Genomic DNA, 12,526 nt, shown 5'->3' with positions numbered 1-12,526 from the left:
CTCTTGAATTCACAAGATTATGGCTAATGACCTCGAATCTCAGAGCAATTTGTATAGTTTCTGATACATGTGTGAAGTCGTCTTAGATTTTGTGAGGAAGGGAATATAGTTATAATATTAAATCATTAATATAATTTTGATCTAAATGACGTGAAATAAAAAATGCAGAGCAAGGAGTACCCAATCTACTCGACGTCAACAGAAGTGGTAAGGTTAAAGTTAACCAAACAACTTTCCTTAAGAGGGTTGGATGGTCGAGGCCATTATTAGAATACATATTGTATATCTTCTTAAAAATAAAATCTGTATATAAAAATATAGGAAAACTTTAAAATTTCAAAGTGAAAGTAAGTGAAATTTTCCCCAATTCTTTGATAGTTTATAGCTAAACATTCAAAAATTAATACTTCATGCATTAAAAAATCATTTTTAAAAAGGAGGTAGATCTGACGGTAATTTAATCACCACCGAGCCTCCTTAATACTAGAGGTTTTCAAGAAAAAGTAAAGTTTTTTTGTTTGGTTATGTACAACAAGTAAAGAGGTGTGCGCATGTAAAGATCATTTATTTCATCAAGAAGAAAATAGAAACTGTCCTTAATTACATGTGAAATTAGAATTGTAGAAAAGTTACAATTTTAGCAAAATGCAATAAAAGATTATCTTAATTGAATTGTTCAATACTTGGAGATTTTAAAGAAACAAAATTAGAAAAAAAAAATTAAACCAATTCACAGTGAAATAATGAAAAAATCATGACAATTAAAAGTGCACATACATGTATAATAATGTAATTCATATTATGATATTCACAAATTCAAATGATTTGGAGAGAAAAATTGGTCAGATTGTTTTGAACTTAGAAAGAATGGTTAATTACTCAAAGTAAATTGGTATTTTACTCACATTGGTCATGGTGTACTAATTTCATTCCGAGGTTTCGATACAATTATCATAATAATCATATTTTTTATCATTTTTATATGGTTATGTACTATGCATGTAGTTACAAACAGCTGACTAGTAAAACGTGTATTAAAATTGTTAATAACCTAACAAATAATTAACATTACCTTTGTCTCATGGAGACATCACAAATAACATGAAACATAAAATCGTATCAAACATGTGGCAAGGGATATATGTATATATATAACCAAGAAGCACAAGAAGTGTTAAACTACAATACTTATTTGAGTATGTTCACTTTGAAAGCCTTAAAACCATTTTACATGTATGATACCTTCTAGGTGTACTGACAGGAAAGAATTAACATAAGACATGTAACATATATATAAAACATAAGTGCGTACATTTGTAGATGATAGATGTGTTAATGCTGTAGTGAATATCAATAAATAAAGTAACATAATGATCAGATGATGTCAACATTCAACCATGGCCATTCCTGAATTAGAAGCCACTGGCGCTAGACTCTTCATGGGACTGAAGTCTGACAGTGAGTGGTTATCGTTCCTGCCTGTCACTCGGGAGTCCTTGGACTCTATCCCTGAGTCTTCTGTCACTGGCGTACCGTTCTTATAATTTGCTGCCCAGCCTAACCCTTTAGCTTGAGCTGCTGCCAGATACCGTTTCCTTCTGTTTATTTTGTATAACTTTATCCTTTCCTCCTCTTCATCGGATCCCTCGGCCGGGTTTTCCCACCGTAAACTCTCGTTCTTCATTTGGTTAAGGTTGGAGGAAGAGTTGTTCCTTCTTGGAAAAGATTTAGCACCAAACTGATATCCCGGTTTCAAAGAAGAGTTACTAGTGATATTTACTTTGTATTTATTGTTTTTGGAGATCATGCTTCTTTGTTTTGAAAGCATGGCGGAAGAGTTCTCCTTCACTGGCAGTTCTCTGATAGAGTCCTGTGATTTGGAGGGTTTTATGGACATAGAAGACACATTGATTTGAAGACCAGAGGAGGACGCTTTCTTAGACTCCACTTCCACGGCAGTTGGGGCGTTTTCCAGTCGATTCTTGGAGGCATTCTCGTCTCCTCGACTGGCAGGTTCCTGGTAGGCATGGGAAGAATCTGAATCAACACCTTCAAAGATAAAGAGGGTCATAACTTTCAACAAGAAGTTCACTAATGATTTGGTGCTTTTTTGTTTGACTATTGAGCAATAAGACTGCATGCTGCTACACAAGCACTGTCAACATCAATGTTTTATAGGTTTTATTACGATTAAACTTCCACAAAAGTCAACATTTTCTAGTCTTAAGATTGCACAAATAACATGGTCTAAGCTTTATTCATTGTGCTTATAAGAAAGAGATTTTGAAAATCTGCATTTGCTGTTTGCATTGTATGTAAACTAAAACGCCTTGTTTACAATATGAAGAAGCAGTAGCTTTATGAGTCAATATTTTGAATTGTTGAATTCCCCCCTCCCCTCTTTATGCTACTAAAGCAATAAATGTTGGTTATCATATATTATTTTGGTAAGCTTTGTTTCTTATTATTCAAAATATTGTAATACATGTATTTTTATTTGTTAAAAATCAATTTTAAAATCAAATCTTGACAGGCAAATGCATATCCTAATCTAATCACTTTACAATCTAGTGTTATTTACTGTAAAGAATCTGAAGCAGATTGCATGTACTGGTACACCATCAGAAGCGAAAATGATGTCACAGCACTGTAACTTCAACAAAACAACATTGCAGAAAAAGATTAAATCAGAGTTCACCCAAGATGTGTGTGCAATTTTTCCAGGGTGGACAAAATTGATTCTTTTATTGCAGAGATTAAAAGGGAGTTCACATAGACTGCTCACAAAATTGGATCACCGCTTCCCATTCACCCTAAAATTAGTTAAGCCCTAAGAAATGGGCATGAAAAAAAGGTTTATTTTTCCTCTTCCTGAGTAATGTATGTGTTTTGTAAAGAACAGTACGACTATAGATCACTGAACTCCACTACGTCATATAATTATGGTTGTAGACTAAATATTGATCCCCATAATGAATATTCAATTCCATTCAATTACAGATGAATATGACTAGTATTTTTTGTATTAAGAATAAGCAGGGTATGGCATAAACTTGTGATCCTATCAGTAAAAGTCAATATCTTATTGATTTAAAAATTACTCAGTAAATTTCTAATTATTTAAGACCATTTGAGGTTAATTGCATTGAGAAGATTCTTGTGAGCTGGTCAAATGAACATCAACCACTACACATGGTCATACTTTGTTTATGTACAAGATATATGCAAGTAAATTTTACGACGGTTCAATGTGTTGCTCTCATAGGGAGAAGTGGCAAATACATGTACATGTAACATGTAGTTTTAAATACATGTAGATGGGTAATACCTTAGTACATCAATTCTGGTAAAATTAAAAAACACCATTAATAAGGTTTGAGTGACCCTTTCATATATATAGACAATCAAGAAACTTGGTGTAGGCTTAGTAAATTTGTATTGGTCATGACATTCACAAATGTCACATTACATAAGTACAGACGTACTAGTTTAACTGAAAATGCACTTGTAAGAAATAAAATACACTTTCCAATCCCAACTCTTGATCTCTTACAAAAATTCATACAACTGGAATTTGTTTCCTGTATACTTTCAAATGAAGGGGGTTTAACAAACCATTGAAACCTACATTTTGTTTTCCTTTTTATCCAATCAAACTAATAGTACAAAGATCTTGTGGATCAACGTTAGGTTACAATACAGATTCATTAGGTTTGGGTTCCACAAAAGCACTACAGAGCTCAGACCAGGCCTAAAGATGAACAGTACCAAGACCTCTGGCAGATCTGTGCCGTTCTATATTTGCTGAGGCATTGGTTTCTATTTTGAGTTCAATTTTTGATGGGAATAAAATCTCGCCGTGGGAGATTAAATGTGGTTTAATTTAATCAAGTCGTCCTTTGCCTAATGGCCTGAAAGTGGCAGGGATTTTGATAAGAAATTTTATCCCTTTTAAACACTTGGTTAAATTTTAACAACCCATATAAAAGATGTGTATTTTAAGATTTAATCTACTGAGGAAAATAAAAGTCATCGGGCCAAAATGTAAATCTGCTTTAAAGTTGGAGTATGTAAATTAGAATTTGACAAACTTTAGTCTAATTCAAAGAGTAAAATCTGTTTTCTTTCATATCACTTCAACATATACAAGAACTGAAAATAAATAAAAGTATCAAACACTCCAAATTCTGAGTTGTTATTTCATCTGGTGAATGTAAAAATATCCCTCATAAATGTTAAAATTAATACTTCATGCTTTATTCAGTAGATGTAGTAGGGCTAAGTTGTATTTTCCTTGATTTTCATAAATCCATCCAAAACGAATGTGGCATTCAGTTGTTGATGTTAATCAAACTATATTAATATATTACAGTAAATTATAGACCTACTGCTCTCCCACTATGTATACTTAACATCCACTAATTGCATTCATACCTCCATAAATGCAATTGTTTTCATTTACGGTATATAAAGTTGAAAAAGTTGAAATAATGTAAAATGCAACAATAAGAAGTACCCTAATCAATGTTAACATTTCAATAAATGGGCATGTTTTACTGAGAGAGAGAGAGAGAGAGAGAGAGAGAGAGAGAGAGAGAGAGAGAGAAACAAGACAGAAATCAAAAAAACATACCTATATTCAGTTTACGCAAAGTTTAACCTAAGAGTACATGGACAGAAATCAAATGATAATTGGTGATAATTTTAAATCCCATCGGGTTAAAGAAAGGCCATTCATGAAATAAAGACCTGTTAAGACAACCAGTCTGCCTTGTCATGACACAGTCAAATTCCTCCAGTGTTAGGAATCCAGTGAGAAGATCCCTAATCAATCAGAGTCATCGGTTGTAGCATTTGTCCCTTATACATCTATAGACCGTAGAAATGGTTACCAGTTAGCCATATATCGGTCAATATTTTGAAGAATTTGTTAGCTACAGTGTGGGTTTTTATCTCAGTGCTTTATATATGCATAAGATTTAGTCAGAGACAGGAAAATAATTTTTTATGCTGTTTTAAAATGCAAAATAATTTATTGAATATCACTGTGATATGCTTTGACCCTGTTTAATAGTAATGAATAAGCCATGTAATTAAAAAAAAAATTGGACAATCCAGTTATAATCAGAAAACCAGAAAAAGTCTAAATACTAAATATCATATTTCAAATGTACGAACACACCTATAAGAGTTCATTTGAAATTCATGATCTGGAAAATTGGTTGCACAACACAATTGGATATATGATCTGTTTAATAACTAAGACTTTCAATGCAATTTTCTGCTTTGAGAATTTTTTTATTGTTGGAAAAAAAGGAAAGAAATTTCCTTTTCAACCAGACAAATCATGTTTGTAGATTAATTTGATTTCAATTGTATGAACAAAGAACATGTACTATACTCACTGTAACTTTCAGACAATGTCTACAATAATTTCAAAATCCGTGTCTAATGCTGGACAAATCCCCAACCCCCCTCCCCCAAAACCCTTATTAATATAAAGATGAAAATTAATTGAAACATAAATGTACTTAAAACTATTTGATAAAAATGTTTGATCTATTGGCTATTGTTACGTACGTCTTTCTTTCAATTTTTTTCAAATTTGATTTGACAGTAGAGGTAGTTAAAAACATCTTATATGATAAAAAATATTTCTTAGTATTTAAACCCTCAATGAATTCAGGTCAATAGGTACATGTTAACACTATATTCAATGTTCAAAAACTTCTCTTTTTAAAGAACCAATTTGTTACACAATGATAAAAAAAATTGTAATGGAAATCCAAGGTTATTTCCTTTTTTGAAATTCTACTTTGTAACATGAGTAGAACTAGTTTGAGAAGTTAATTAAAGAATTTTTAAGTACCAGGGGTATCCTTTTAGTCACTGCTTTCACACTGAAATGTAGAAAAGAGACCTTTGCTCCCCATGAGGTCCTTGGCTGGGAATACAACGTACCCCCCAAACACTCATCAATATTGACTTTTATTTATGCGACTAAAAAACTATTGACATTTTGATATCATACCATGATCAACAATGGTATGCAGTATGCTAAATTGAAAAATACCCGGTATCTTTACAAAAATGTGCCACATGGTCTCTATCTTAAAATAAACAGGAAATATTTGATTCAGTTTTCCTTCTTTTATCTTAACCAATAAGATTCAACTATTAAAACACACAGATTGTCAGACCTGAATAAATGAATTATTGTGAAAGTTCATCACCTAGCTGTTACAACAGTAGTTGAGAGTTTTATATTGTTCACTGTGCAATGTTCTTAATGTGATTAAACAAGTAACCAATTCAATATATCATCCCATTTAAAGGATGTACAACATGCAATAGCTGGATATAGATACAAAAATCGAGTTCAGGTTCCTTTATGTACATGTACCACCGGTAATCTGAGTCTATATAAATTAGGTATAATCTACAACTTTTAAAATTATGCAGGAACAGTCAATTTCATTTGCAATTTCGTTTGCAAAAGTTAAGGTACACAATATATGTTGTACACTGCTAGCCTAATCCAAAACTCCCAACACGTTTACTTTTTCAATATTAATATCAATCGACTTTTTACTGACTTGGTTTAAGGCATGGTATGAAACTACAGAACAGAAATTATTTGCTCTCATGCAACAGTTTCAGTTATATTAACAGACTTGTACTAAAATTAGCAATATACAATGCAAGTAGCATAAAACAAATAAATAAAACAGAGCACCATACACGTGTTCCACACATGCATGTGTCTTTAGAAAGCTTTGAAAGTTACCTTGCGTGTTATCCAAGGCCCCGAGTCCTTCTATTTCTAGGATATCTGGGCTCTGGTCGCTGTCTTTCTGGTCTGATTTATTTGCCGATTTTCTGTTTTTCTTTTTCTTCTTATTACCGGTTTTGTTATTGTTTTTATCACTTGATGTAACACTCTTTTTCGAGGATTTCTTCGAAGTCTGTTTATTATCCATTTCCTATTTGAGGTGATGACCGCTTAACGCATGCGATGTAAACTACGCATCCGCGTCATATAACACCAGTGCCCGTTCGTGTATCATTCCTTGACACAAAATGGAAGCTGGTTTCAATCACAATGTAGAATATTATACTTCTGAATACTGTTTAAAAGCAAAAACACAAAAGTCTACTCCAGATCATGAAAATAATCGGTAAAGTATTCAGCGGAAGTTGTGGTGGGATATTTTGGTTACCAGGACATATCCCACAATTCTCCTGCGGGGTTTGGCTATTTAAAGTAAATGAGATTACAGCAACCTAGACAGAGTGATTTATATTTGTTGTTATATGTATATCTATATTCTTTATCCATGATTAAAACCTTAATGCGTTATTTAAATCATTACGATAATATTAATCTGATTAGTATTTCTAAACTAAACTATTTCATACTCATCCAAATATCAACAGATAAAATCCCGCCAAAAATGTGATAGAAAGTCATCCCTTTGGATCAACCATGCCCCAGGCTGTATTTTGTGACAGGCGCATAATTATGTTTAGTTGAACAGCACTTGTGACTATTGGCGAGAGTCTAGTATATGGAAAAGTGAACTATATATTATAAATGTCGACTCTGCAGTCTTGATCGAACAGCTGGTATTTGATTTTGAACAGCAACAACTGTTATTGCGATAACAGTTAGTGCCTTGTAAGTAACATTGTTTACATATTAACAGATTCGTTTACTATACATATACGTTATAATATACATTCATATATATGTACATATGGTGGATGGAGTAACAAACTGATTTGTAAGTTGGTGAAGTTGCAGCTAGAATGATTGTATAAGATCGAGTCCAGTAAGAATATCAGGATTTAAACAGTTAATTGTTAAGGACCCATAAATACAAAAAATTGAGGTATATAATAGACTGTATTGTACACATAATCACAAATACAGCACCTTAATTTATTGGTACAGTCATATGCTGCGAGTGATGCCGAGTGGTAGAGTTCACGTAAGCATCAGTGGTATTCACTTGTACTAGTACTACGTACATGTATTGAACTTGAATGCTATTTTTCTGACTGTAGGGCGGTTATCAACGGTTGGTTAATATCAAGTGAACATGTAATACTTTACAAAGTGATGCTAAAGTAATTGAGAAGATTAGCAAGTTGTATTTCAGCTTCAATCCATCAAAAACTAAAGCAGTTCGTTTTAACAGAGACATAAATAACGTAATAATAAAGTTATTTATGTCTCTGGTTTTAATATTAAAAAATTTTTACTGTAAGTCCCTCATTAAAATTTCAAGACCGTGATTTGGAATTCGTGTCTTATCACAAACATTTAGGTGTTATTTTTTTCTGAAGACCTTTCATGGACAGTTTATATCAACTCTATTATAGCAAATGCACAAAAAAATTGGGATTAATGAAAAAACCTCAAATTTAAACTTATTAGAAAGTCACTATCATTAATGTATTGGGGGGGGGGGTGCTCTTCCACTGATTCCGAAAAGTTAGAACAAATATAATTGATTGCAGCAAGAATTGTCACAGGATTACCTATTTTTGCTTCTAGGGAATCTCTTTATTTCGAAACAGGATGGGAAACACTTGTCAGTACAAGGAAAATGCCCAGGCTGAAAACCATGTAAAAAATCGATAGAAACCTTCTACCTAATTATCATATGTAATGGGCATTTTCCCAAATAAACGTGTTAATGTATCAAATTATTTTACAAGATATGCACAAAACTATAGCATACCAATATGCCGTTTACAATAATTATACAAATCTTCGTTTTTTCCTACTGTTGTTAACAAATGGAATGCGCTTTCAACGGATACCCGTGAAAGCGACTCCATTCGCATTTTTAAAGAAAAAAATATGTGTCATAAATCAGAATGATAATGTCTGTAGAACAAGACCTGATTTTATTTTTTTTTACTTATGGTGAGAGATTTTTGAATATTATTCACAACAGATTTCGTCATAATTGTGTACTAAATAGTGATCTATTTCGTTGTAATATTATAAATAGTCGACTCTGTTCGTGTGGTAAGCTCGAAGACACACCATTATTTTTTTCAATTGTAACAAATATAAAGAGGCCAGAAATGTTCTGCTTATACTTTACGTGTATACTATATCACCGATTTACTATATTATGGTGTGAGTAAATACATTAACTCGAACTCGAATAAAATGCAGTAATGCAGTAAGAGTCAATTAAATCAAGTGTAAAAAGTAACTTAAAGGTTTAATTAAAAAATGATTATTTTTAAGACTTACGTGTAAGGTACACACCTTTTTTTTAAAAAATATTTTGAGAAGAAATAAAGGAAACGCTTAATTAGTTTCAACAATCAACATGTATAAAAAGGATCATCGACATTTCACTCAATACTAATGATAAAATACAAAATAAACACTTTTCAAATTGGTGCTCGCGCGCTTTGATTTTATGAGTTTCACTTAACAATCAACGTGTCTTAAAAAATCCATCAAAATTTAACTCAATATTAACGATGAAACGCAAAATAAATTCCTTTCAAATTGGCACTCGCGCGCTTTGATTTCATAAAGAGAAACGTTGTACTATATCATAAGATAAAAAAAAAAACATGCTTTAAAGGGGCATGGTCACGATTTTGGTCAAAAATTATTTTTTTCGATTTTAATGTTTACAATGCTTCAGTAGGGCATTTTTAATAGGCAACCAAAATTTGAGTGTCATTTAATGAGTCATAAGCAAGTTACAGAGCTTACAGTTCTCCGCTATGTAAACAAAGCGTTTGTTTATATTTTGAATGTTGAAGTGAAAATTCCAGTTTTAGACCTCAAATGAAAGTGTTAATCGTTAGGAACTGTTTATTTATGTTTAAAATGAATAATAAGATAGAGAAACCAGCTTTAAAAAGATTTTTTACTGGTAGATTAAACCTATGTAAACAAAAACAGGGCACGAGCCTTGTTTACATGACGAAGAATTGTAAGCCCTGTATCTTGCTTAAAACTCAACCACTGGCACCCAAATTTCATTTGATCATTCGAAATGCATTCCTAAAGCATTGCAAATAATAAAAACAGAAAAATAAAATTTGACCAAAATCGTGACCATGCCCCTTTAAATTCCACGTCTATTTACGTATTTTGTCAGGAAAAAATGGCTTCCCCATCTGGGGACAGACTTGATGTGGAAGATTACGTGTTGGACGAGATCTTTTCTGAATGGGGAGATTCGCCACCCACCGCAGATTCAGATAATGGTAGGTAGACCTAAGACATCTCTTTGTACACACTCAGCAAATTTAACAGCTACTTCAAACTTCTTACAGATTTTACAATTTCTTTTAAAAAAAAGCCTCGATAATTTGGTAGCTAAAGCGATATAAACTTATATGAGCACGAACTTCTATTCTGTGCTTTCCTATTTTATGAAGTTTAGCTTGCTATGCCATCCGTTATACAAATGCATAAAATATGACAGCAGTCCTGAAATTTCAGATATGGCGAAATCGCACAGTTCTGATTCAAAAAGTTTAGAGAAACCCGGGAAAGGCACACAGTCTGAAACCACATCGTGTACCAAAGAATCTGAAATCATGGCGAGTTCCAAAAAATCTGAAACCAAGGAGAGTTCCAAAGAATCTGAAACCATGGCGAGTTCCAAAGAACCTGAAACCATGGCGAGTTCCAAAGAACCTGAAACCATGGTGAGTTCCAAAGAGTCTGAAACATTGGCGAGTTCCAAAGAACCTGAAACCATGGCGAGTTCCAAAGAGTCTGAAACCATGGCGTGCTCCAAAGAACCTGAAACATTGGCGAGTTCCAAAATATCAACCAGCACAGTAGTATCGCTTAATGACTTTCAACAGCTATCTCTGTTAGAGAGATTTCGTCCAGGGTATCTGTGGGTCACAGATCTGACGAAACAGAACTGGTGCGAGCAACAGCTGTTGTACACATTCACCATCCCTTCGGTAGCGGTAGTGGAGGACACGCCCGTGATGAAGGCGGGGACGGACTATCACTTGGCTAGAGGTACTTGTACTGTATTTTGAAGTACTGTCTTGTATAGATTGTACTTGTAAAAGAAGCATGTCAACCCGATCTTTGTTGTCAATTGATTCGTGCTTATCAGAAAAGAGTGTTTGAATAAATTGAAGTTGTAGTTAACAATGCCAAAGTCATTTGAACAAAAACATTTCATTTCATATAGATGTGCTACCGGTAATTTAGCTAGATATTTTCAGTTGGTTACTATAGCTTAAAGTGTAATATTCCGTGAAAATGGTAATATGGACTTTTAGTTCATATTTAATGCTGCCATGAAAAGGATATTCATTTGAATGCCGACAGAGATAAAAAAAAAATTTCTATTACCAAAAGTAAAAAAAATAAAATGTAATATCTTTTATTTTTTGGAAACCAGAACTAGCAACTCATGATGTTGTGAAAGTTGACGTCCAGTCAAGCGAAGACATTTGGGCAGTCAAAATGCTCAACCTGCATTCGGTTGTGAGCACTTTCCTGCATGGAGGAAGCGTTGCAAGAGAGGTGCCGGTGTTTGGTGCGCCATTCAATGAGAACATCCTGGTAGTTGGACTCATTGACGAATTGCGTTTCGATCCTTTGAACTACACCATTGACTTGAATGAGTTAAAAACTCGCCAGTATTCTAACTTACCGTCTCACGCTCAAAAGAAACAACACAATTTTCAAGTGAGTTTATACAAGACTCTGTTTGACGATCTCGTAAAAGGGAGAGTTTCCAAACAATTCATGGCTTCTTCCTTGAGGATTGGTCTTCATAAAGAGCTTGGCGGATCAATACGAGAACACGCAGAGAAACAATTCGTCGAGATAAAGACACTGAATGATCTCATGGATATCATATTCCACAAAATACAAACTCTTACCTGTATCAGTCAAGTTTTCATCGAATACGTTCATCAGGAATCAAAGCAGACGATAGGTCACGTGGAAGTGAAGTATGACGTCAGTGAAGTTTCGAACTTGTACAAGAACTATGTGCAATTCTGGAGAGGAAACCGATCAGCGGAGGGTGTAGATATAGAGGAGGCGTGGAAGTGCCAGAGGTGTGACTTTAACTCGGTTTGCGAGTGGAGAGAAAAGAAGGCAAAAGAATACGAACTTAAAAATAAACAGAAAAATAAACGTTGCAAATAGGCCTAACTTGGATTTTTCTATTATTTATTGATTTGATACTTTTTGAAATTCATAGGACTGGTATATTTTATATATATATATATAAAATAAACGAATTGTAGGTATACAAGTGTTACTTTTAGTTAACTGCTTTGTGTTTTTAAAATGAAAAAGAGAGTTATTGCACTTTGCTCTCCTAAGGAAATCTTGATCATAACTTTAAGTGACTTTTGTTGAAATTCTTATCTTCTTCATTACACAACATTACACAATTTCGACATTCTAGAACTCTGTTACCTTTTAGACTTGTTACAGAGAAAAAAAAACTTATTTTCTTTTTATTTTGCTGGAATTTCAACATTTTTTAAACAA

At 33.3% G+C, this 12,526-nt stretch overlaps 2 protein-coding genes across 2 annotated transcripts; one reads left to right on the top strand and one right to left on the bottom strand.

Annotated features, from left to right (window-relative positions):
* Window positions 1-546: 546 nt before the first annotated feature.
* LOC105343711 (micronuclear linker histone polyprotein) lies at window positions 547-7,247 on the bottom strand. The gene is made up of 2 exons (XM_011451179.4): window positions 6,788-7,247; window positions 547-2,049 (listed from the first exon to the last, which is right to left on the bottom strand). The coding sequence occupies exons 1-2, from the start codon at window positions 6,978-6,980 to the stop codon at window positions 1,385-1,387; spliced, it is 858 nt and encodes a 285-aa protein (XP_011449481.3). The 5' UTR covers window positions 6,981-7,247; the 3' UTR covers window positions 547-1,384.
* A 190-nt stretch (window positions 7,248-7,437) lies between these two features.
* LOC105343710 (exonuclease V) lies at window positions 7,438-12,247 on the top strand. Its single transcript, XM_011451177.4, has 4 exons — window positions 7,438-7,678; window positions 10,143-10,251; window positions 10,490-11,026; window positions 11,418-12,247. The coding sequence occupies exons 2-4, from the start codon at window positions 10,149-10,151 to the stop codon at window positions 12,173-12,175; spliced, it is 1,398 nt and encodes a 465-aa protein (XP_011449479.3). The 5' UTR covers window positions 7,438-7,678; window positions 10,143-10,148; the 3' UTR covers window positions 12,176-12,247.
* Window positions 12,248-12,526: the final 279 nt, after the last annotated feature.

The sequence above is a fragment of the Magallana gigas genome, chromosome 3 (genome assembly GCF_963853765.1).
Source record: "Magallana gigas chromosome 3, xbMagGiga1.1, whole genome shotgun sequence".
NCBI lineage: Eukaryota > Metazoa > Mollusca > Bivalvia > Ostreida > Ostreidae > Magallana > Magallana gigas.
This window is presented reverse-complemented; position numbering and strand designations above follow the sequence as displayed.